This window comes from Argiope bruennichi, chromosome X2, assembly GCF_947563725.1.
Source record: "Argiope bruennichi chromosome X2, qqArgBrue1.1, whole genome shotgun sequence".
In the NCBI taxonomy this organism is placed as follows: domain Eukaryota; kingdom Metazoa; phylum Arthropoda; class Arachnida; order Araneae; family Araneidae; genus Argiope; species Argiope bruennichi.
Genome location: NC_079163.1, coordinates 86,497,910 through 86,521,492, shown reverse-complemented (window position 1 = coordinate 86,521,492; position 23,583 = coordinate 86,497,910). Strand labels below are relative to the sequence as shown.

The following is a 23,583-nucleotide window of genomic DNA, read 5'->3' as shown; positions in this document are numbered from 1 at the left end:
GTGTCCCTGAAAATTGCAATATTCAATTTTCTAACTTATCGCTTATTAATATTCTTTGACTGTTTTTGATTTCTGTTACGATGGCGATTATCATAACTAAATTTTACTTCAGATATCTGATATTTTTGATTAAATTTATTTAATTTAGACGATGATTGGCTATATGATTTGGAATTAATCACGATAGAACATCTTTACGTAATAGTTACAATGAAATGATTATTGATTTTGAATGAATTTATAAGATCTTATACAATTATACAAAAATTTTGAATTTAAATTTGTCTGCCTGTTACATGGTGATCAAACGTTTAATCATAAAACTAAAAAGAAAAACGAGCTTATTTTTAAAAAAAAAAATCATAAGAATAAGCCAGTTAGTAATTCAAGTAAAAAATAAAGTGTATTCAATGTATATAAATAAAAAAATGAATTTTTCATTTAAATTTAGTAGCTAACATATTTTAATTTTAGGTTATATAGGGTGCCCATTCTGATCATGGTCTAATATCTAATAGTTAAATCATTTGAGAAAGAATATATTTCCACCTAAAAAGGATTCTAAATTATTAAAAATAAAAAAAAAATAATTTGATTGTCTAACGTTACACACACACACACACACACACACACACACACACACACACACACACACACAAATTGCAGCATTCTGCGATCAAAACTGATCGAGTTATGATGCCTTGAATTCCGTTAATTTACCTATAGCGAACAATCAAGGAAAAAAAATGCGTTGATTGGATGATCTTCCTTGAGGTAGCTAATGAAATCATCTAATGTAAGGGTTTTCATGTCTTTAAACCTCTGTCATTTTTAGTCATAGAAAAATGGAACATTTTTTTATATATTTTTTAAATGTTTGTGCATGAAGAACATTTAATTAAATATGATAAATAAGATCAGGAAGCTATAAAGAAGGTAATTTTCCTAAATTTTCAGCAACACATCTACTGAATGAATAATCGTAAAATATAATGTTTTATTCCATTTAAAGCAACTGGAAACATATGTCTATGTCTAACGGTCTAGAAATTAGTTATTGCAATAGAATTAGAAAAAACAAGTTCTATACATTTTCCCACGATTAAAAATACTTCAGCAGCTGTTAAAAACTTTTAATAAAGTTAGAATGATACAATTTTGCAGAATATTTTTTAAAAAGTGGTCTTAAATGTGCGCTATTTAATAAGATTCTGATCGAAATTTTAAAGGTTTCTTTTGAAAAAACAAAACAAAAATGTTATCGGGAAAAAATTGAAAAAAGTGAAACACCATAGAAAGGGAGAGAGCTTAAAGCACACATAAATAACATAAACATATTTAAAGCTTAGGATATTACCTTTTGCTAACTCTAATAAATAAATTTTAATACTGAAAAAGAAAGAAAATGAGGCATTATATGATTCTCAAATAAAATGATTTTTATCCTTAGAGCTCTAAGGCAACAAAGTCAATGATTGCAGCATTTTCTCATTGTATGGAGTATTTGCTAACTTTTCCGCTAACTTTCAACAAACAAAAACACCATTCAAACAAAGCACCGTAATTTAATAGATCAGAGTAGAAAAAAAATTCTCATATTGTATAAAAAAGAGCGCAATTAAATACAAAAATTTGCTTGTAGCAGCGCTTTGAGTATTTTGATACTATAAAAGAAAACAAGTTAAAAGGATTAAAGACATATTAAAGATCTTTTATTGTTTAAACAAGAAAAATGAACAGACAAGCTCTCTTTTTCCGCATTAACTAAAAGCCTTGCATAGTTTTGCTTAGTGTTTGCAGTCCTTTTAACCAAAAAAAAAGAAATATTTCTCGTGAGATAAAAGAGAATTGTTTACTGTTTACATTAAGTTCCGTCGGGCTATTTGATGATGCATTTAAGAGTAAGGAAAAAAAGGAAGTCTTTTATTCACAAGTTTTTTTTAACTCTCATTGTTATATCTCTCTTACAATTTATCAATCGCAAATATATAAAGCTTTTAACCAATGAAACTACAATTCAGTCATAAATAATTTGATAATAACTCTTATTTTGTGCATGAAAATAAACATTCGGTAAAAATATTATGATGGAACTAGAAACGAATAAGGTATGAGAATACGTTCAAAATGTTTTTTTTATAAAAACGTACAAAAATAGTTATATTTTTCAATATTTACATAAAAAAGACCGAAAAAAACTTTTCTGAAACCAATACATACCAGAAAAGTGATTTTTTTTATATATTGGAAAAAGGGTTTTTTTCTTGGCTAAACAGAGATTTAGAGAAAAAAAAATCTTTTAGTTTAGAGGCTTATGAAATGATTTGCTTAAAATTCGGCAGATAATTTAAGAAATATATTACTTAGCTCTTGAATTTAAAAATAAGCAATATTTCTATTCATTTTTTAAATATTGGGATTCAACGGCTAAAGAAAACGAAATTTTCAATATTTTTTACATTGTGAAGCACAGAAAACACTATAAAATATTTCTAAAGGAATAGATTGCTTATTCCCTAATTCAGGAACCGCAGAAAAAATTGAGAAATTATTATACCAAATCTGAACAAAAAATATTAGATTTTAATTTATGGGGGTTTTCGCAAGAAAATTCTATCAAAGATTAGAATTTGAGAAAATAGCATCTAACGATGTAAAAATAGCATTAAAAGGCATATAAATACAAATATAAAAATCTGTGTAACTTTCCAAAAAATAAAATTAGAAACAAAATTCTAATGTTTTATAAAGAAACCTGTTCAAGTATAAGGAATATTAAATAAAATAATTCCTAATTTCACAAAAAAATCTACTTTTTGCCTTTAACAAATATATTTCACATATGAAATTTTATAAATACAATAAAGAGCAGATTTTTTTTTCTTCATTTTTATTATTTTCTGCAATTTAATCTTTAATTTATAATTCATTTATACAAAGAAATCTTAAAATCAATTTTTAATTTCTCCATCATATTCGTAAGGAATAAAAATTTAACTTGATTATTTGATTTAAGGAATAATTAAATGTTAAAAAATTTAAAATGATTGGGTTTCATCTAGAAACCGGATGTATATCACAGAAGCACACAGAAGAAATAATCTATAGAACTACGAGATATGAATAAAAAATCTATTTCATCTTCAAAAGTATGAACAAGTCATGTCAAATAAAAATGAGTAGCAAAATATGAATTTCGTTTTATTACTCTTTATAAACTGGGTGTATAAACATGATTTATTATCATATATAATGTAAAAGACACTTGTTTGTTTTAAATAGTAAAGATCGATTTACTTAAAATATGTCCCCTCGAAAACTACAGCATTTGTCTATTTTTCGACAAGAATCGAATTTCGCGAAGGAAAAATGTTTGATTGTTTAACTAAAATCCAGGTATCAAGCCCATTTTTGATATCTGCACAAGTATTGAATCTCTCCCCAGAAAGGCCACTTTGCATTCTCAACATTCTGAAGGCACTTTTCACTGGTCTGGTAAATTTTTTTTGTCGTAAAACAACCTAGTCTTTTGCTATATTTTGCACATTTCTTCTTGAATGCTTGATTCATTTTGATCGGCTATCATTCACTAATCATGGTTTTATTTTTTGGTGTTTTGCCATTCCCTTTACCTTGTGCTTTCAAATCATCATTCTTACTTCGACATTTTGAATGCTGTATTCGACGGGTATGCTGACTATAAATGACCATCAGCAACTGATTCTGTTGCTATTTTTTTTGCAATGCAGTAATGTAATTTCCCTCAAATTTTTTTGCTTGGCACAATGCTTGACATGAGTTTAAAGCTAAAATTACATTTTAAAAGTATTATAACAGTGTTCTCATATTGATTTTTAAAGGATTTTGTCAAATCTCTTAAATACAACTTTACTGTTTTATTTGCAGACAAGCGATACTACTGACGCCATCCATTAAAACTGGATGTAATCAGATTTATACATCCGTCATTACAGTGATTATAGTAAATGTATTTATTTTCAATTCAAATTTATTTTGCAAGATATTAGTTATAATTTTATATATTCGTACACGAAATAACATTTCCAATGACAACGTTCATAATTTTTGAAATCTTGAAATTTCCTATCCTATAAATAATTTTTGTTTATTAATTGATTTCAAAATTAACGTGTGAAAACGATAAAATTGAAGGTAATTGTTTACATAAAAAATATAATTTATACAAAATGAAATACATTTTGCCACATTTCTATATAAAATATTTTACTAACTCTAAGCTCTCATTACTACAGACGTCAAATTTTCGATGTTTCCGATTAAAATAAGTAAAGTGCTGCCATATTTAAAATAGAAATTAATGATGTGGTTAGATGACTCATAACTTTATAAAAACCGATAGCATATAATGTAATTTTTTATGTAATTGCTTTACATTGATTATTTGCTGATTTTTTGAGATTTTATACATATAATTAATTCAAAAATATCATAAAGTAAATATTAGAGTAAAAAATCATTTAAAACTTCGAACATTTGAAATTCTAATATTTTCTCTGTGTTAATAATTAAATTTCTGATAGTTGGTATTTTTGTTATATGTATAATAAAACCTCCTTCATTGTTTTTTGAATTAAAATTAACATATTCTTTCCAACTTAAATGATGTGATACTAATTGAAGAGGTCATAGCTTGAAGTATATGTTACACTCATCCTTTAATATTAAGAAATATATGAGAAAAATTTCAGTCATTTTGCTTAGAGTTAACAAATTGTTAGAAAGAAATTCAAATGGGAAAAATATACAATAATTTAATATTAAATTTTTATTAAATTGTTCTCTGTACAATTAAGAAGTTAGATATTCATGCACAAAATTAGCAAAACATTTCGCTCTTGAAAGAATATGTTTTTTCATAATTAAAGAACTCAATTTTACATTTGAAAACCTTAAAAACTTTAAAAAATTATAACAGAGCTTCCTATTAAGGGCTTGTGTGCGATTTCAGCAACTCGCTATAACAAAGAATTAAGTCCCTAACATTTATAGCTGCTAAGACATAACAAAGTCCGACTACCAAAGCAAACAAACTAAAGAGGGTCTCTCACCTGGAGTGTCGTATGTCTGGTAAAGTTCTGTTCAAAGAAATAAAATCGCTGACCAACGCATTGAATCCATTTGCTTTGTACAACTCGATTTTTGTTTTCTCAAGCTCTCGAGGCAGGAAGAAAGGGGCGCCCATCTCACCAGGACCATGCGGAATTGCGACGTTTTTTGTTTGAATGAACCAAGATTTCTTTTCCGGGGTCTGCAGAAAAAACAACTTGGGATTAGTTTGAAAACTAAGTGGAAAATTGAAAATTGGATGATTCTTGTGTTTTATTCATTTGTAGCAAAATTAAAAGTATGCTTGTATATGCTAAGCTTCAGATTTTTACAATGTGCCATTTTGCATTGTATTAATGCAGCGTGAATTATAAGACAAGAAATATTTTTAAAAATATATTTGACCTTAAGAATATCATTGTCGGAATCCAGAAATTGCAAAATTTATAGCAGGATTTGTGTTTTTATTGACAGAAGATTTGAACGCATTAAAAAAATTATCTCAATTAGTTTAGAAATATTTAACCTAAAAGTGTTACAAAATTTTAAGATTCAGATTTTATCAAAATGCCTTTAAATAGAATAATAATAAATCGTGTTACTCATTTTGTTTCAACACAAATAACGGCTTCTTCTAATACACTTATTCCTTCCAAACTATATATTGTGATGTAAAAGTGACGTGTTTTTATATGTTGTACTGATTATTAAAAATTGTCGGAATCCTATTTAATCCCATTGTATATGAGCTTATACAAAAAAAGTTAGACCAGATGTTAGAAAAAAGCAACATTCTAAATAACTCGGGAACAATCAGTATCAGACCTTTAAGCATTCTATTTACTGTAGAAAGAGGTAAATTATAAAAAATAAAGGAATAAAAAAAATCTCACTACCAACTTCAGAGCTCCTATAGCTACAGTCATAAAAGAGGTGTCTATATATATTAGTAAAACAACTATGTGCGAAACAATGAAATCATATACAGCGACTCTTATTGGAAAAAGTCAGATGTAGTATTCTTACTTCAAAAATTATAAAACATGAATGATTAAACACGAAATAAAATCAATGCACGAAAATGATATTCATGCCATAATGCAATTCAGAAAATTATCTAATCAGGAAACTGATTTGATTTCTCTATTACTTTTTAATATTCTATGAAAATTTAAAGACTAATAATATTTAAAAGTTTATTCCTTCTCCTTCAGTAGTTTTATCAAAAGGCAAAAGTATTATTTCACAAAGGTATGGTATAAAAATCTTTATTCACTTTTATAGAGGCGATTTTTTTGTTTCATTTTGACTTAGTTCCAGCTACAGTTCAAAAGCTTAAATAATTTTGTTCTCTAATATTTACAAGCGATAAATGTTATTTTTAAAGTCATGAAGCTTAAAAGGTAAGTTTTTATTATTCATCCATTTTATGACAGTTTTCATCCTTTCTTTGATATTTTTCTTTATTTTTCGTTAGCTCACCTATTCTTTTACATAATATAATTTTTTTGTTAAGTTTCGTTTCAACTATTGCAGTGTGGAGCACTTTTTTGTGATTATAATAAGCTATCAGTGATTACATTTATGATTTTTATATATTTTCTTTTAAAGTGTAAACCGAATTTAAGTACTTTAGGATTAATTACTTTTTCGAGAATATGTTGAAATAAACCTTGTATATAAACTTGATCACTTCGATATAAGATACCACAAATAATAATAAGCTAACGAAATTGACTCTAATTCTAATCACTTCTCAGAGAATTGACTCATATGCGACGACCTTAAAATTTTAATTTTTTACTGATTATTTACTATGATTAAAGTTATTTCTAATATTATTATGAGCATTTAATATTTAAATAACAATTTAATATGTTCACTCTTAGAGAATGTTAAAATTAATTGTGAACTTATCCGTACAAAAATAAGACGCATGTTATTACAAATGATCCCGATAGATATGTATGATTAACAAAACACCCCAGCTGTTTAAAAACAAACAGTTTCTAATTTTAAAAAGTTAATAGCTGTTTTGATAAGATTTTGAGCAATGAGACTTCTGGAAGATTTAGTACAGAATCCGAAATGAAGAAAGCAGAAGAAATGCTGTTCATTGAAATTATAAAAATATTTCATCTCCAGCTGATGAAGGCAAAGCAATTAAGAAATTGATTGAAATTAATTATGACGAATTTGCTGAATCTCAACGTCTAAGCAGAGATTTAACTCCATTGCTGAGCGAATTAAAAAAAAATAAGATTTCGAGCAAACGAAATGATTTTAAAATAAAAGAAAATGGTTGTTGGTGTAAAGGAGAATCAATAAATTTGAAAATGAAAAAGAACTAATTGCTGTTTCAGAAGAATATGGCAATGGACATGATTTTAAATAAAAGCAAACTAGTCGTTAATGAAATGGAAAGTCGATGAATTTGAAAAGGAAAGAGAAATAATTGCTATTCTAGAGAACTAATGGAGTGAAATAAATTCACTCTACTCTGATAACCATTACGGATATTTAGACATCTTTAAAATTGCAAGATATTTTTATTTGACCCAATTGTGATAAAGAAATAGAAGAGGATTTTGATATCTCAGTTCTATGTCAAAGCTCCTTTGACCTTGGTCCCATAATTTTAGAAGTATTTTCCAAATTTGATACATGCTCTCCTCTACCGACCAAACTAAGCTGAAATAGATTTTTAAAAACAGTTTGCTATTTAGCTTCAAAATATCTAGACATTTTGTCTATTATTGATAATGCATCAACTTCAATAATTGAAGCCTTTTTGCAAAATACTTAACAGAATGGGTTTTCCAAAGGAAATAGAAACGATGCAAAAGGCAAGTAAAGTATTTATGAAAAAATCTTGCCGTTGAATTTTTAGAAAAATTTGGAATGAAGGTAACTAGACGTTCTATGCACCCTCCTCAAAGTAATTCTTACAACGGATTTCGCCAAAACATCAAAATAGTTCTGAAAGTTTTATGTACTGAAGCAAATTCCAAGAGGGAGAAGCAAATTCTTGCATCTATAATTGTTTAAAACCTCTGAAACAAGAAAGTTCTATATTTACACTTTCAAAATTAGTTAATGGTAGAAATCTTAGAACCACTACAACATTTTCATATGAATAATGGATGGATTCTAAATATGAAATAAAAAATATTTTTGAATACGTTTTCCAGTTAGAATACAGGCAAACCAAAAGAAAACTACGATAGATCATAAAACTGGTTAGGAGTTTGCAGAGAATGGGAGAAGATTGAAAGAGGAAACTTGATATACCTCGGCGAAAAGATATCTGCTTTTGTATAAACCCTGAATAAATGTGGTTTAAAAAAACATTATGCATCTATTAAAGTTTCTCAATATGCAGAATAGAAGTGTCGCTTGGGTCCCTACTAGCAATCTAGACTAGGAATTGTAGCAAAAATTGGTCAAAAAGGTATGGAATGATAGCGAAAAAAACGTCTTTTTTTTGTTTATACAAATACATATATATGCGTATGCACATTCGTATTTCGGGGATATTTAAGTGAAAAAGTAGATTTTCAAGATGAATTCGATTTATTTATTGATGATTAAAGACAAATCAATCTTTTGTTAGTACTTTGGCAAGTTAGTAAATCGCCGAATACGGCTGGTTGGAAAAGAGTACCATAGAGAGAATAAAGATGCTACTGGCGGAACACACAGAGAGAACACTAGTAAAACTCTCTTTAATTGTAAAATAAGCTTGATCAGGATTCGGAAAATTTCTAGCTTGTGATAAAAGTAGAATAAAAATGAGCTCAAAATGCAGTGTTTTGTGAGCTTAAAAGTACCGGAAAAAGTAGAAATGAATTATTTTAACAATTGATTATACAGAAAATTTTTATTTTGTTCATTATAACACAGAGCCATAAAGAAATCAATTTTAATAAATTTCAACTCTAGGTAAAAGTTAAAAAAATAATGGTAAATCTTTTCCCAATAAATATTAGATTAGCTTGGGACTGTGAGTGCTAAGGAATACTGGAAATGAAGTTTATTCTTGGAATATATTATTCCCAAGACAGAATAATAACTATTATCTACTTAAAAGTTGAAGCGATTTAGAAATGCAATATATATTGTCATATATCCTAAGACTTTTCACAAATTTAATATATTTTTGAAAGTTTGGCGCAGATATATTTTTTTATTTGATAATTTGCTATAAACATCTAACGACGGATGGTTTTAAATATAATAGTAAACTATTACTAAATACTTTTTTTAATAAACCATTGGACTTACAGGGCAAATAATGTGCATTTACAATAAATATTCTGACTGTTTGGAATAGGAAACACTCTAAAAGCAAATTTAACATCTGAAGTAGTAGGAAAGCCCTTAAAGTAGAAAATTTATTTAATTACATATTTTAATTGATCATTTGGCATATAAACTCTAGAAAGCTTTAATAGCATCAGTGCAAGGAAGAAAAGGATTTCAGCATGTATTGGTAAAATATTTGCATTTATTTAAAGTTAAGCGACTAAAAAGTATATATTTGTGTTTAAATAATTTAATATGTCACAGATTTGTAAGTGCCGTATGGCGCTTAGGATCTCATAATTTTAAACTGCGATCTGATAATTGATGAGACATCCAAATTAATACCGCATTCTATAAACTTTCATGACATTTAAATGTGAAGACTTAAATTTCACGATATATTTAATTCGGCTAATGACTATTTAGCAAGCAATCTGTAGAGAAATAAGCTATTGAACTAAAGATATTTTTATCTGAATATCAAGATTTTACTTTGAGAATACCTCTGCTTTTTTCAAATGTCCTTCAAGTACAAAACATTTTTATAACTTGATTGCATTTTTCGTGATCTAGTTTACTATTTAAACGATTTTTGCTTAATTTTTATCTTAGTTTTCAGTCGAATTTAATATATTTTGAAGTGTTCAAAGACAATTCTCTAAATTTATTGAGTCTCAGTAAATTTCATAAGATATTTCTAATGAGTTTATTGAATGCTGATATCATAACCGATTCTCTCTATGTCCAGTGGTCTGTTTCTCATTTTTGTTCGTCAGACTTTTATGAAAATATTTAAAAACTTTGTTACATTTAAATAATTTATTCAAAAATAAGGCCGGAGTTCAAGAAAATATCCTTTACATTTATTTATTTCAATTTCAAATCATAAGAAGGTACAAGAAAATTTTTCTTTGAGTTATCAATATTTCTGCAGGAGTGAGATTCTTAACTTAAAATTACCAAAGCGAGTCACAGATAAATCTCGTTCTTTGTTTTTTTTTTAATTCTGCAAAAATATCAAGCATATGTTATTGCAGTCCATCTTTCATAGAATTAAGCTTTAAAGAGGAGATATGTCTCTTAATTTAATATTTATTGCCTTTTTCATTATACATTGTAATACTTGGATCTGCTATTAAAAATTTTCCTATTTCAGATTTTTTTAAAATTTCAAATAAAATATTATTTTAATTAAAAGCAAATATTTGAGGATAATCATCCAAATTAAAACTGACTAACTTTTCTACGGGTAAAGTTCTTCCCAAACTAGACCTTTTGTATCATCAAAATGGAATACCAATGAGCAAACTTATTTATTGCTAAAATGTTTGTGCGTCATTTTTCATATAAAAGACTTTTCAAACATAATGTTCTTTAAATTATGGTTTCGTAGCAAAGTTCTTTAAGTTTATATTACTTGAAAAGTTTTTAGACATAACAATAATGCAAAGTAGCCCTAAATTTCGTTAATTAGAACAAGATTTCTTCAGTGGTGCAGATATTTTCAAGAAAATATTTAATTATATTGAATTTTAATTTATGATATGACGCATTTTGATTTTAAGCTTACGTTCCATATTTTTAAGATCTCATTTTCATGTTTACATCCTTTAGTTGAACAATAGAACACACGCATATTGTTTTCAAGAAAAGTATAAAGATTCTGCATAGAAATTGGTGAATAATGTATTTAAAAATCGCCATCAGCTATTTTTGTGCACAGCTACTTTAAGTTAGGGTTAGAGAACATAAAAATTTCAAAACAATATTTATTTTTTCCGTCATAAAAAAGAATATAGCACAGGGGAGTTATTTTATTTATTGATACACATAGCTGTATTTGTAGTATATCCTCAAATGTTTGCTTTCCTTTTTAAATACAGAAAAGAAAGTTTATTTTGCAGAAACAACGAAACTTCAAAATTCAATCCTTTACATCAAAACAAGCGAAATCTTACATTTATTATATTTTATGCTAGAATAAGCCTAAAATTCCGGACATGATTTTGCAGGAAGAATGAGAAGTTTTGAATAGTTCTGCATTCCTTTCTACTTATTTATTTATTTATTTCGTTCTTAAAAACACATTTCGATGTCCCTCGCTCAAATACTCCGCGAATGCTAAAACCTTTGTCTCCTGGAATACAATAAAAATTCAGCTCCTGGTTAGCCGGTGGAATGAAATGCAATAAACACAATCGATATTTTATCTCCAGAAAAAAGAAAGGTTTCAAAACAACAATCAAACGTCACTGGAATTTCTTTCTTGTGTATAGCTATTCCTCAAGCAAAATGAGCACAATGCAATGAATTCAACACATTTAGAAACAAAAGTTTCCAACTAAACAAGCAAAGTTTCCAAAATAAAAGAAAGTACTAAGAAAGCTTTTCGCTTGGGAAGAAATCCTTTTATATTTGTCATTCAACGCACAGAGTATTTTTGGACATTTAGAGGAGACAATAACTTTATATTTTTATTTCACAGAAGAAAGGAGGTGGGAGGGGAGCGTTTAAAAGCTTCTACTCGGTTTTCTTGAAATGCTAAATCGCAAGTGTGATTCCTCCCATTTTAATGTATTGAATACATCGCCGGAAGCATTTTGAAGGAAAAAAAGAGGATTATACTTCTAAAGTATTTTAATATTCATCTATGGATAATTTTTGTCTAAAGAAGGACTATTAAGGAAACTATTTTGACTAATTTCCTTTTTATTTACTGCATCATTTCTATGAAATTCATTTTAAGCATTGAGAGTGCTAGTATTTTTATCAGTTGTTATATCTTCCTTCTTTGCTTTAAATTTAAGAGATCTAAAAATATACTTAGAATTCTGAAATCACAAGCACTTTCCTCACATTTCAATACATTCAATCTTCAGCTATGAGCATTTTGGGATAAGATGGAAATTTTGATTTTCAAACTTTTAAATATTTCTTCCACAGGGAATTTTAAAAGGATTTCTCAAAACTAGATTGGATGAATTTTTTTCTGAAAAATTCATCAATTTTTTAATCTTTGAAGTTTAAAATATTTTTTCCCTCTTTTCATAAAAAAGAGAAAAAGGAATTTATCTCTTCCTCTCTTTTCAGTGAATTTCAGTGACTGAATAATTGCTTGGAATTTTGAAATTTAAACACTGTTCCTGTCATTTCATTACATCAAATGTACCGTTGACAATATTTTGATATCAGAAGGCGATTATACATCGAAAATTTTTTAATTGTCCATTTGTGGATATTTTTTTTATCTGAAGGACTAAATGCAAAGTGAATCAGTCTTGGGGGACATTTTGGTAGCTACTTAGGGAAAATTTGCTCCTTTTTAAAGAATCATTCTTTTTATTTTTAAATTTATTTCAGGTATAAATTAAATTATTATTTCCATCAAATGCTGTTATTTCAGAACTTTTTATCACGAATTTAAGATGATTGTACGTACAAAGGATTATCTAAATCATTACTCTGTTCTACGAAAGTTATTTGTATTGAATTTAATGAATTCTTATTTCATTTTGCTTTCTTTTTAAATGGCACTCCACAAAAAAATTTAAATTTCTATTTTTGAAACATTTCATGAATCTATATTTGAGATTTTTATTAAAATATTTTACTGCTCGCTTATTTCAAGAAAAGGACTTTAATAAACAAACGCGGAAAAACGAGGAGTTGTACAAGTGACTTTAGTGAACAATTTCATCAGTTCAATTACTGAACAATTATTTTATAACGTTATCAACAAAAAGTTTAAAATTCTTTTTTTTTAAATATTTCATGAAACTGTGTTTAAGGTTTTTTTCAAAATATTTTTCTGTTAACTTATTTCAAGAAAAATATTTTAGTGAACAAATTAGGACAAAGGAAGAGTTGTACAAGTTATTTTAAGGAACAATTTTATTGACGATAGCTGGAATTTTAAATTTCAAATTCCCTTGCATTTTTATATTATATTCCTTTAGGCTGACATTCTATAACCCAAGAAATATCTGTATTTTCTTAAAATGTACAGTCTAATCATTTCTATTCTCTTCTATTCGGATAATAGGTGGCAATATACCTGGGAACAAAAGTAATGGTATAGCAGGAATTTTATCTCGACGTTGAAGATTTTTTTAAACGAAACAAAGAAGCTTGATTTTTATTTATTTATTGCTTAAATTCGTATCAATTTTTGCTAAATCTAATATTTTCATAGTATTTGTCTATTTTAAATATAAAATAATGACAGATTGAATTGTATTAGAAGTAGAAAAAATCATACGTAAACCTGAACAATATTGTTTTACATCTAAAGAATGTTTAAACTTTATACAACATTCATGGTATCAGATTTTTCTTCTGTGTTATGTGAGATATGTGCAGTATAGTATTATTTTTCACCATCACTATTTTGAAAAGGAATAACACATGCACATGAATGCTATTTAGTAAATATAAAATGAATACGTAAAGTAGAATATTATCATCATCGATTAATATTCTTGGAAAAGTATTTGTTACTGCTTTAAAATATATCATATAAATTTATGACTTACTTATTGACTTTCGCTCGTATTATTTGTGAAACAAACATTTTAGGATTCTTTTTAGGCCTCGGAAGGGCAAACGTCCCTCACATTCAATATAAACGACACTTTGAGTTAAAGATTTAAAGCTCTAGTAATACTGAATTGTTCTTGAATATCTTAAGATATCACTGTACTTTGCCGATAATTTTAGAACCCTTAGGTACTAACGCTTAAAATGTTGATCGTTCCCTTATTAGCGATTCTAGCCACAGAAATTAGTGCTCCGCAATTTTCAGGTATCGATAGATTATCAGATTATTATCAGTAGATAGTGTCCACTCCAGAAGAATCATCGTCGGTGCGATAGTTGATATCGTTGGGCTTTCTTTAATTAGTACAGATATGAGAGAAATTCGATTTATAGAGAAAGTCAATTTGGGCTGAAACTATGAGAGTTTAGAGAGAGAATTTGATTGAGAGCGTTAGTTTTTCGTAGAAATATCCAAAAGCATATATCCATATTAGTTAAAATATAATCATATTTCTTCATGTAAATTCTTTATACAAATTAGATTTTAACCCCGCATTATTGTACATTTTTATTCTTTATACCTTTTCTCAATAAAAATTCCAGCATCTTTGAAAACATATTAAATAAATTTTCAATTTTAATTTATCATTTTATTCGTTATTCTCGTATTTTTCACTATGGCGGTTTCAATAAATTTAATGTTTTGAAAGCTCGATGCTAACATTATTCTTTGTGCGCGAGTCTTTCACTAGAGCAGAATTCTGATAACATGTAAGCCATCACATTCCTTACTCTACTTCAAGAAACTTCCCTCTATAACAATACTTTTTGAACTAATGCACTTTATTTTTTCTTGATGCTATTCAATATATTTTATTTCATGTTTATTCTCTCGTAGTGTTGACTCCCATGACCCCGTCTCCTTTTTCTATATAAATCTATGTCATATTTCTTTGGAATGTTCTGATAATGTACATGAAAACTACAATAACTTCAGGAAATAGTATATCCAATATATATATAGAAATTCTTGAAAATGATATTTCAATATTTTGCATTAGTCTTCGAGAAATATTTCTATTTTTAAATTTCTTACTTCAAATTCACATCTATGCATTTTAAAGCAGATATAAATACAAAATATTCAGTTAGAATTAAGTAAAATAAAATCAGAACCTGGATTAGCTAGAAATCTGAGAGTTTAGTTTAATGTTCTAATTTTGGACCAAGACTTGAAGCGTACGAATAATTTGGTCCCTTTACAAATTAATGAATCAAAGAAAAATCTTCGTATTAATAAGAATATCCGATATCATCATAAAATTTTATTATTAATAATGAAAATTTAAAACTTTATTCTGTTAATTTGTAATAACAATTTTCATAACAAAATACAAAACCGAAAGAAAAAAAATATATAAATTCTCTTTCCTAGAAAAATGCATTTGTCTTTAAGTATTTCTTAAATAGTACTTTCTGAAATCCGAATGTTGTGAGTATCACTCAACAAATTTTAAGCGTCATAGAACACATCAAAATAAATATTTTTCTATATTGGATGCACAGTTACAATTCCAAAGGTTTTGAATAAAAGGTATCGATAGCTTTATCAGGCATGCGTGTAAAAGTTACGTTTTTTGTGAGCAAAGTCATGATAAAAGATGATTCATAAACATCCTTCTTGACATCTCCGACAACATGGTGCCTTTGAATGACTGAGCTTCGTGAATTGTAAACTGTACATATTATCAGTTCCAAAATAGCAATCAGCCACCAATCTACCATTTCTCCTTCAGAAATATGACTTGTTATTGGAATATAGCTGAAATGACCGATCAACTATTGCTATTTTTCCTTCTGAGAAAGCGAGAACCCACTTACTTATCCAGCGGCTTCTCATCTATGTATCTGTGGTGTCTTCAAAGGCTCATGATAAAGGATAAGGCACCAAAAATAAATTAAAATCACTACAGGGAGACTTCCGAAAGACGAATTAAACTCAAGTATGCCATTTATGCTGTAATCACACATGCAATTATGGCATACATTTCACCAACTTGGGCAGCTTCAAAATTTCTCAAATCTTAAAATCTTTCCAAGTCAAATTTTGCAAGAAATAATTGATATATCTTGGTACATCATAAATAAGTCCATTTACAAAAATCTCAATATTCAGCTCATTAAAAATTATATACAACCTACGAACAAGAAACTTTATTGATAAATCTCTCGAATTCATCAATTAACTCAATTATGATCAATTAACTAATTGATCATATGCACACAAACCTTGAATGTAATATTTCTTTTGAATTGGAAATGCATAATCACTCATTTTGTAGTGATTTATATGGCTAAATAATCTATTGAACTTTTTTACACAATGTAAAGTACAGCATTCTTTCAAAATACTGGCATTCAGATTCTGATAAGGTCCAAGAAAGATTATCAGCATATAAAAATGGGGAAGACTGACATGAATTTTCCATAAACCGGCAGAAATTTTTTAGAGCATACGCGAATCTTCGAGCCTACAATCCGAAGCCGATAGCAAAAAAGAGGGGTTTTAATGTCGACGGACTTTATAAATATAACTGCCAAGCAATGATTTCCGCAGTATTCTATCTTAAATCTAACAGATCTTGTTTCCACGTTGTATAGGCGAGCAGGTAAAAAATAATTAAAAATGCTTTTTAATGTGCAATCACATCAATTGCAACTCTGATATGTCTGATGAAAGATTTATTTTGATGTATTCTTCCAACTATAAAAGTAACATACGTAGTTGAGTGGTTTTTGAAACACTTGATATATCTCTAATTTATTTCGAATAATGGCAAAAGAAATGAGTTATTATTTTCAATAAAACTGTGTAACATTATTTCTGTGCTATACATTATTTTTATTGTTAAAAATACATTTCCAAAACAAACAAGATAAAAATGAAGTAGCGTTATCATGCTTCGTGCCAATCTGTATTTATTACAAGAGACAGTAAATGTATTCTATTGTAGTACATCTAAAAACCCATTTTTGAGTTGGATCGAATAGAATGAGGATGTCACTAATTTTCATTAGAAACTTTCAGCTTCCCTTAAACTGCTTGTCTAATCATAATCTCATTATTTGCTGATATATGATTTGAAAAGGAAAAAAAAATGAATCAACAAAGAGATATAATTTTTATCATCGAAATACTCGTTTAAAATGACTTTGAAAACATAATCAGTTGCATTACTCTTGAGGTACAGCCAATTTGAATTACCAATCACAAATAAGAAATTATCAAAAGTACCAATCAAGAGCTTGTTACTCTATTTTTTATTTTTTATTTTGATCGGTACTGACTGAGCTTTAATTAGAAAATCTATGAAAGCAACGTATTTTTAAGAATGAGGATATACGATTTTCTGCGTTGTTTTAATGTTTAAATGATGGGAATGCATTTATCATGGGAAGGAAGGAAATTAGAATTGTCTTGTGTGCATCGGAGCCACATGCTTTCATCCATTTCAAATTAATTTCGGAAACTTAATAGATGGAGGAGCCCTAGAATTTCATTAATCAAACCATCAAGATTAATTTAAAAAATAAAATACATTTCTTTAAATCTCGAAATAATTTCCATTTGAATTTAAAAGGATATTTCTGATTTATAAAGAATTCATATTTTAGCATATTCGTTTATTCAAGACTTCCAGCATTTGGCATATATCAATTTCTCAATGGAAAAACAGCTCTGTATTCGTGAAAGATGAATGTAAAAGTTGGGAAAATTTCTTAATTGAAATACATTCTTCAAATCTTTCTTCCAATGAGATATAGATATAGATAAGAAAGAAAGAAAGATAGATGGTTAGATAGATAAATAGATTGATAGATGGATAGATATAGATATGTGTGTGCATGTATGTGTACGTGTGTGTGATGTCCACACTAATCATGGCTTAACACCTACTTTTTTAATAGGTAAAAACGGCATATACTTCCGGTTGGAAAAATGTTTTAAAAGAAGTAAAAAAGTACATTTTATGTTGTTTGAGTTCATAAATGTAATGCTAAAAAATTGCGGTATAAAAATTTTATAGTCCCCGGATTCTTTTAATTATATTTTGTATAAAATTCTTAATGTATATTATAACTTACCTCACGCATACATTAAAAACAATCCATTATTTTATGACTAACCTAGTAGTAATTTTTTAAGGTTAATGAGGATTATAAGCAAATTTCTTTCAGATTGAATGATCATCTTTCGAAAAGTAAAATGTTTGGATGAAATAAAAACAATTATTGCAACTTTTTTTATGGAGTAAAGCATTCAATAAAAAGCGTAAAACAAATACTCCAAAATAATTTTTCTTTTCATATCTCCACCCTGCGGAAAAATTACAAATTGCAGAGAAATACAAGGAGAAAAAATTAATAAAATTGATTGCTCTCTTAAGGACTTAAAGTCGTTGAATGTGGCGAAATTTGATCGTTTTTCATTAATTTTCAGAATTTTTCTTTATTTGTAAATTGTAGTATTAGTTGTTCAGTACTCAATTTTTAAACAGTAAACAAATTTATTTTATCAAGATGGGTCTCTAGTTTCAGGTCTCTCTAAAGTAGACAAAAAGTGCATAGAATAACTTCAATATGCAGTTTTCTATTTCGAAACATTGCCATATGTATCATCTTGCCAATTAATTGTTATGGTTCGATGTATATCCATAGAAAAAGGTCATTTAGATTTAAATAACATATATATAAATTATTTCCTTTGTTTATTTCAACATGTTGCAAATCTATGCTCCAAAATTAGAATATCATTGCAAAGCAAATAACAAATCACAAGAATACAAAATGTAACAACAATTAAAATATCTCTAAATATTTCAGGTATTAAAACATGTTTATGTGTTTTAAATTTTTTGCTCGACATTTTACTCTTCATTGCCATATATTATATTTGGAAGCTTGATTTATGAGGGAGCTTGAACAATGTTGTCCTAACCCATTATATTGACTAAAAATGCTCATTAAGGTTAAAAGCCATTTTTTTCAATATTTATATAGACATAAAATTAGTAAATTATATTTAATAGTTAGATATCAAAGATCTTGGGAAATTATGACATTTCAAGTGATTAAAAATAGCAAACAATATAACAATATTAACAATAGCAAACAATATATACGGAAGGTGCTAAAATGGTGAAAAATCTATTTTCAATTTCTCTATACCACAGCTGTTAAATTTTAAAACTATGAAATTCTTCGTACGACCTAAAGTACAGACTTAAAGCATTTGGAGCAATCCATTATCTCTCTGAAAACTTTTGAAAACTAAATCTCTGAACGAATTGACCCTAAGAAAGAAAGCAATGGATTTTTTTTGCCCATGCTGTAAATATTAAGTAGATCATAATATTGAATGATAGAAATAAATTAAGAAAATTGGATATTAGATAAAATTTTAAAGTCGAGTAAGTCAGTCACAAGGAGGAAAATGACTAGAAAATTCATACCTTAGTCATTTGAAGTATTCCATCTGCGAATAATATTGAACCTAGCCGTTTTTATCTTTTAAAGACAGATTTTGTTACATAAATATATAATTTTCCTAAATGAAAGGTTTATTAAATGATATCCCGGCATTCCTTCTTCAACGAAAAAACATAAAAGTAAAAGAAATTATTTAGGTTGGGATCCACTTTATATTTGTGTCACGGCTTTAAAAACCTAAGTGTAATGACGACCAAAGACATCGCAAAAATCCTGCGAAAAGAAGCAGTACATATCTGTAATACTTTATGTTCAATCATAAATTAGACTTCGAAGTGCCATTTAGAAAGAAGAAAGAGTAAAATGTCTTATAAATATTCGAAACACATAAAATTGTTGTAATAGTTGAAACGTTTTCTTAAAAGACTCTTAATTTTTGGTAATTTCGGTTCTCTTACCATTCTTTCCTTGCAGCAAATAATATTCTAGCTTTAGAGCTTAGTTCTGTAATGTGTTACCATAAACAAACAAAAAATAATGATGGTGATATTTTTTAGATCTAAATAACATTTGTCTTGCATATGCATCAAAAGATTGTTATCCGGCGATAAAATAATGCATGAAGATTATTATAATAATGTTTAGCAACTAAAAATTGTATATCTAAATAATTTAAAACATTTCTTGTTTATTTTGGAGGGAGTGCACAAACAGGTAATTGCCCAATTTTGATAAAATAAACTTTATTACTCTTCTGAAGTTTAGCATTTAACATCTAATTATATAAAAACATATTGCAAAAAATTTAATGAAAAATAGTCAATTTTCAAAGGAAGATATCAATTCTTTTCCTTGTTATTTTTTCTCTTACCAAATCGCAATTTTTCCATGGTATAACAATATTAAAAAGTATTCTGATTTTTTTGACCCACACAGATCCAAAAATGTCTCACGATATCGACTACAAAGCAACATTTTCAAGTGATGACGAAAAACTTTGATTATAATCGAACGTATTTTGCAGATACTTAAAAACATATAAATTCCACTACTTTGAAATCCTTCTTATGAGCTACCAATCTATATTTTCAAGTTCAAAGTAACATATTTAATAATAAGTCTCAACAATGATGGATGTTCATAAAGAATCATTTAGAAAAGAGATGTATCGTGCAAAAACAAAATAAGTTGAAAGATTTTTTCCAAAATCTCTTTTTATTAGCGCACTTCAAAATGTTAGATTTTTTAATTTAAGCATTTTTTATTATTTTTCTTGAATTTAAAAATGATTCGCATAAAAATAATATCTTGACATTTTTTCCCACACTCAATGCTGAGTGGTATCATTCGTATGGAATCAACATTTAAGTAAATAAATTAATTCAGTGATAATAAAGATTTGAAAATATTAAAATTATCATCGAGATTATTATTAAAATTAAAATATTAATAAATTAATATTAAAATTATCATCGAAAACACATATGAGCACAAAATTTAGGAATCTAATTCATTAGGTAAAGGATAAAGAGAACTATAAAAAAATCCTACCTTTACAAATATGACGCAAAAGAAGTTAAATAAATATGAGTAAATATTCAGCTTATGGTATATCTTTTCCAACAGTAACAATGGAACAGCGAAAATTCGTGAATTTCTGAGCAACTAGTTGCAATACGAGTTTATCAAATATGTAAATAACCATATCTCGAAATCAAAACAAAAAATATTCAAGCCAGCTGGATACTCACATTTTTCTGTCGTAAGCTATGCATTTCGGGGCCATGATACTTGGGTGTATCGCTTTCTTCAGGGTCCAAGTCTACGACGACGAAAGTTCGAAGCCCTAGGGTAGTTACGGCAGCTCTAAGCAATAAACCGACGCAAAAAACAGCGATGCAGATTGTCAGAAACATCCGGCAGAGTCTCTTTCTTTTACGACGAGCCATAGTCTTCGCAGAAAGATACAAAATACAAGTTTTTACGATGCCATTTCTAAAAGATATCACCACATATATTTGAAGTTCTCAGGCAGATGTTTTGCCACATCTGAAATACTGGATATATTTTCTCTGCAATGTACTTCCTTCAGGCAGTTCAGAGTCAGAAATTCACATATGTGATGCAAGAAATGTTTTGTCAATGCTCATTCCCTTTTTCATCGATGATTTGGCGTCTGGGAATCACCATCTGAATAAAAATAAATCGATACATTAAAAGAAATGAGCTCACTTATTTGTTCATGATATAGAAATATAAAATAAATTGGCATACTTAATGGAATGAGGAAAAATACATTTATTTATTAATACTTTTTTTCAAAATTTAAAAATATATATTGTCATTCCTACTCCTAAGGATTTATAAACATTTCTTAATTTTTAAGATGAACTATTTTATTGTTTATTATCAAGTAACTTCCAATAATGCATTAAAAGTAATAGATATAGTAACATTATTAGGAGCAATCGAATCGCGAACCTAAGAGAGTCCGGTCTTGAAGCCGTGATATTATCACGAGACTCCAGCAACTCTGCGCATTTGATTACGGGAGAAATCAGTTAAATCTAAACTTTTCAGAAATTGTATAATTTAGTGTACATGGAATGATGCATACATTGTATATATAATGATCCTAAGAATTTATGAACAAAAAAATAATTTCGTAATGTAACTCTCCTCCAGCATTTAACTATAATTGGAGTGGTAGTTATATTTATAAAATAACTGCAAATCTAAATGAATACAATTAAACAATTAAAACCCTAAAGAACCTCTGAAGATATTTCAGTAATAGATTTATTAACACTTATCAAAGTTTCCGTTATCTTTTTTCTCCAATCAACTGCTTAATACTAAGAATACTGACTTTTTATTTATGAATTAAGTCCCTTTCAAAATCGTGATCATTTGACTAGTTGAATTACATATAGCTTTAAGAAGGCTATCCATTTATTTCACGAATACTTTAGAACTGCAAAATAAATTCATAACGTTTGTAACTATAATTAACTAAAAGCAAACGAATTTCATCGCAATTTTGTAACGAAGGCACTTTTTATTGTTCTGTGATGGTACAAAAGGCGAACATTTATTTAAAAGCATTTCCTCTTTAGCATCAAAAATTAAAATTGAACTATTTCCAAACTCTAAATTTCAACTTCTTTATATTTAATAAATAGGTATAAATTATCATTATAACATCAAATTATTATGAGATGCTAATTAGAGGGCAATTTTCCATTCATATTTGATATATTTCGAAATTGCACTTCTAATAAATACATTATTTATACTTTGGACGCATTACCTAAATTATCTCCCGTGAAGATGAAGGCTAAACTTGAAATGGTACCTCAAGGACCTAAAATTTAAACTGCCCTAGAACTATTCAGACTGTGCAGAGATTTCGAATAGCCCTGCCAGGAATTATAACCCCCATTATGATAAGCGTGAGAGTAGAGACTCCAGCGATAATTTCAGTCTCATGCTTATAGCTAGCAATGGATGCCTATATAATAATTAGTTGAGGTTGCGTTTCATGCTTACATTTAGAGAAGCTCATATTTACCAATATACACTTTGGAGCTTTACCAACCGAGACAGTTGAGTTCATTTCGCTGTTAAGTATACACTCAAAAGGTAAACAACAGTGTGTTAGGTTTCAGCTGTAACAGAATTGTATATTCTTAAAGATTTAACGCCTTCACGTTTAAAGATCCATTTAGAAGCAAGGTCATAATAGAGCATTTTTAAAATGATAAGAAAAAACTCCCTTTCAATATACAAAATATTTGACAATATATTATATGATATCTGAGAATTTATTATACACGTGTCTTTTAATTATTTGTGTTATATTTGATATTCTGAAATAATACTTTATATTACTTTTGAAATACTGCTTTATTTTTTGTAAAATAGCAAAGTATTATTTGATAGTTTGAAATAATGTTTTGCCGTTTTACAACAATGATTAGTTTTTCTGAATTTTTTTCCAAGACGCTATGGAAGGCTGTGTATGCGTGGATGATAGATAAAATAGAAAATAAATAAACAACATTTTGGAAAAATAAAGTACAATAACATAATTTGTCATTTAAAAAAAAGTAAAAAGAAGTAAATAATAAAGAAGCATAAATGAAACCTTCTTAGTGATGGAAG

At 27.8% G+C, this 23,583-nt stretch overlaps 1 protein-coding gene across 1 annotated transcript in view; it reads right to left on the bottom strand.

Moving 5' to 3' along the window:
- The window catches only part of LOC129960570 (putative polypeptide N-acetylgalactosaminyltransferase 10), a 110,141-nt gene that overhangs the window by 53,814 nt on the left and 32,744 nt on the right, over positions 1-23,583 (bottom strand). The window contains exons 2-3 of the mRNA XM_056074062.1: positions 21,171-21,609; positions 5,091-5,290 (exon numbers count right to left, since the gene is read on the bottom strand). Of these exons, the coding sequence (XP_055930037.1) occupies positions 5,091-5,290; positions 21,171-21,368 (398 nt within the window). The 5' untranslated portion in view covers positions 21,369-21,609. The remainder of the gene's footprint in view (positions 1-5,090; positions 5,291-21,170; positions 21,610-23,583) is intronic.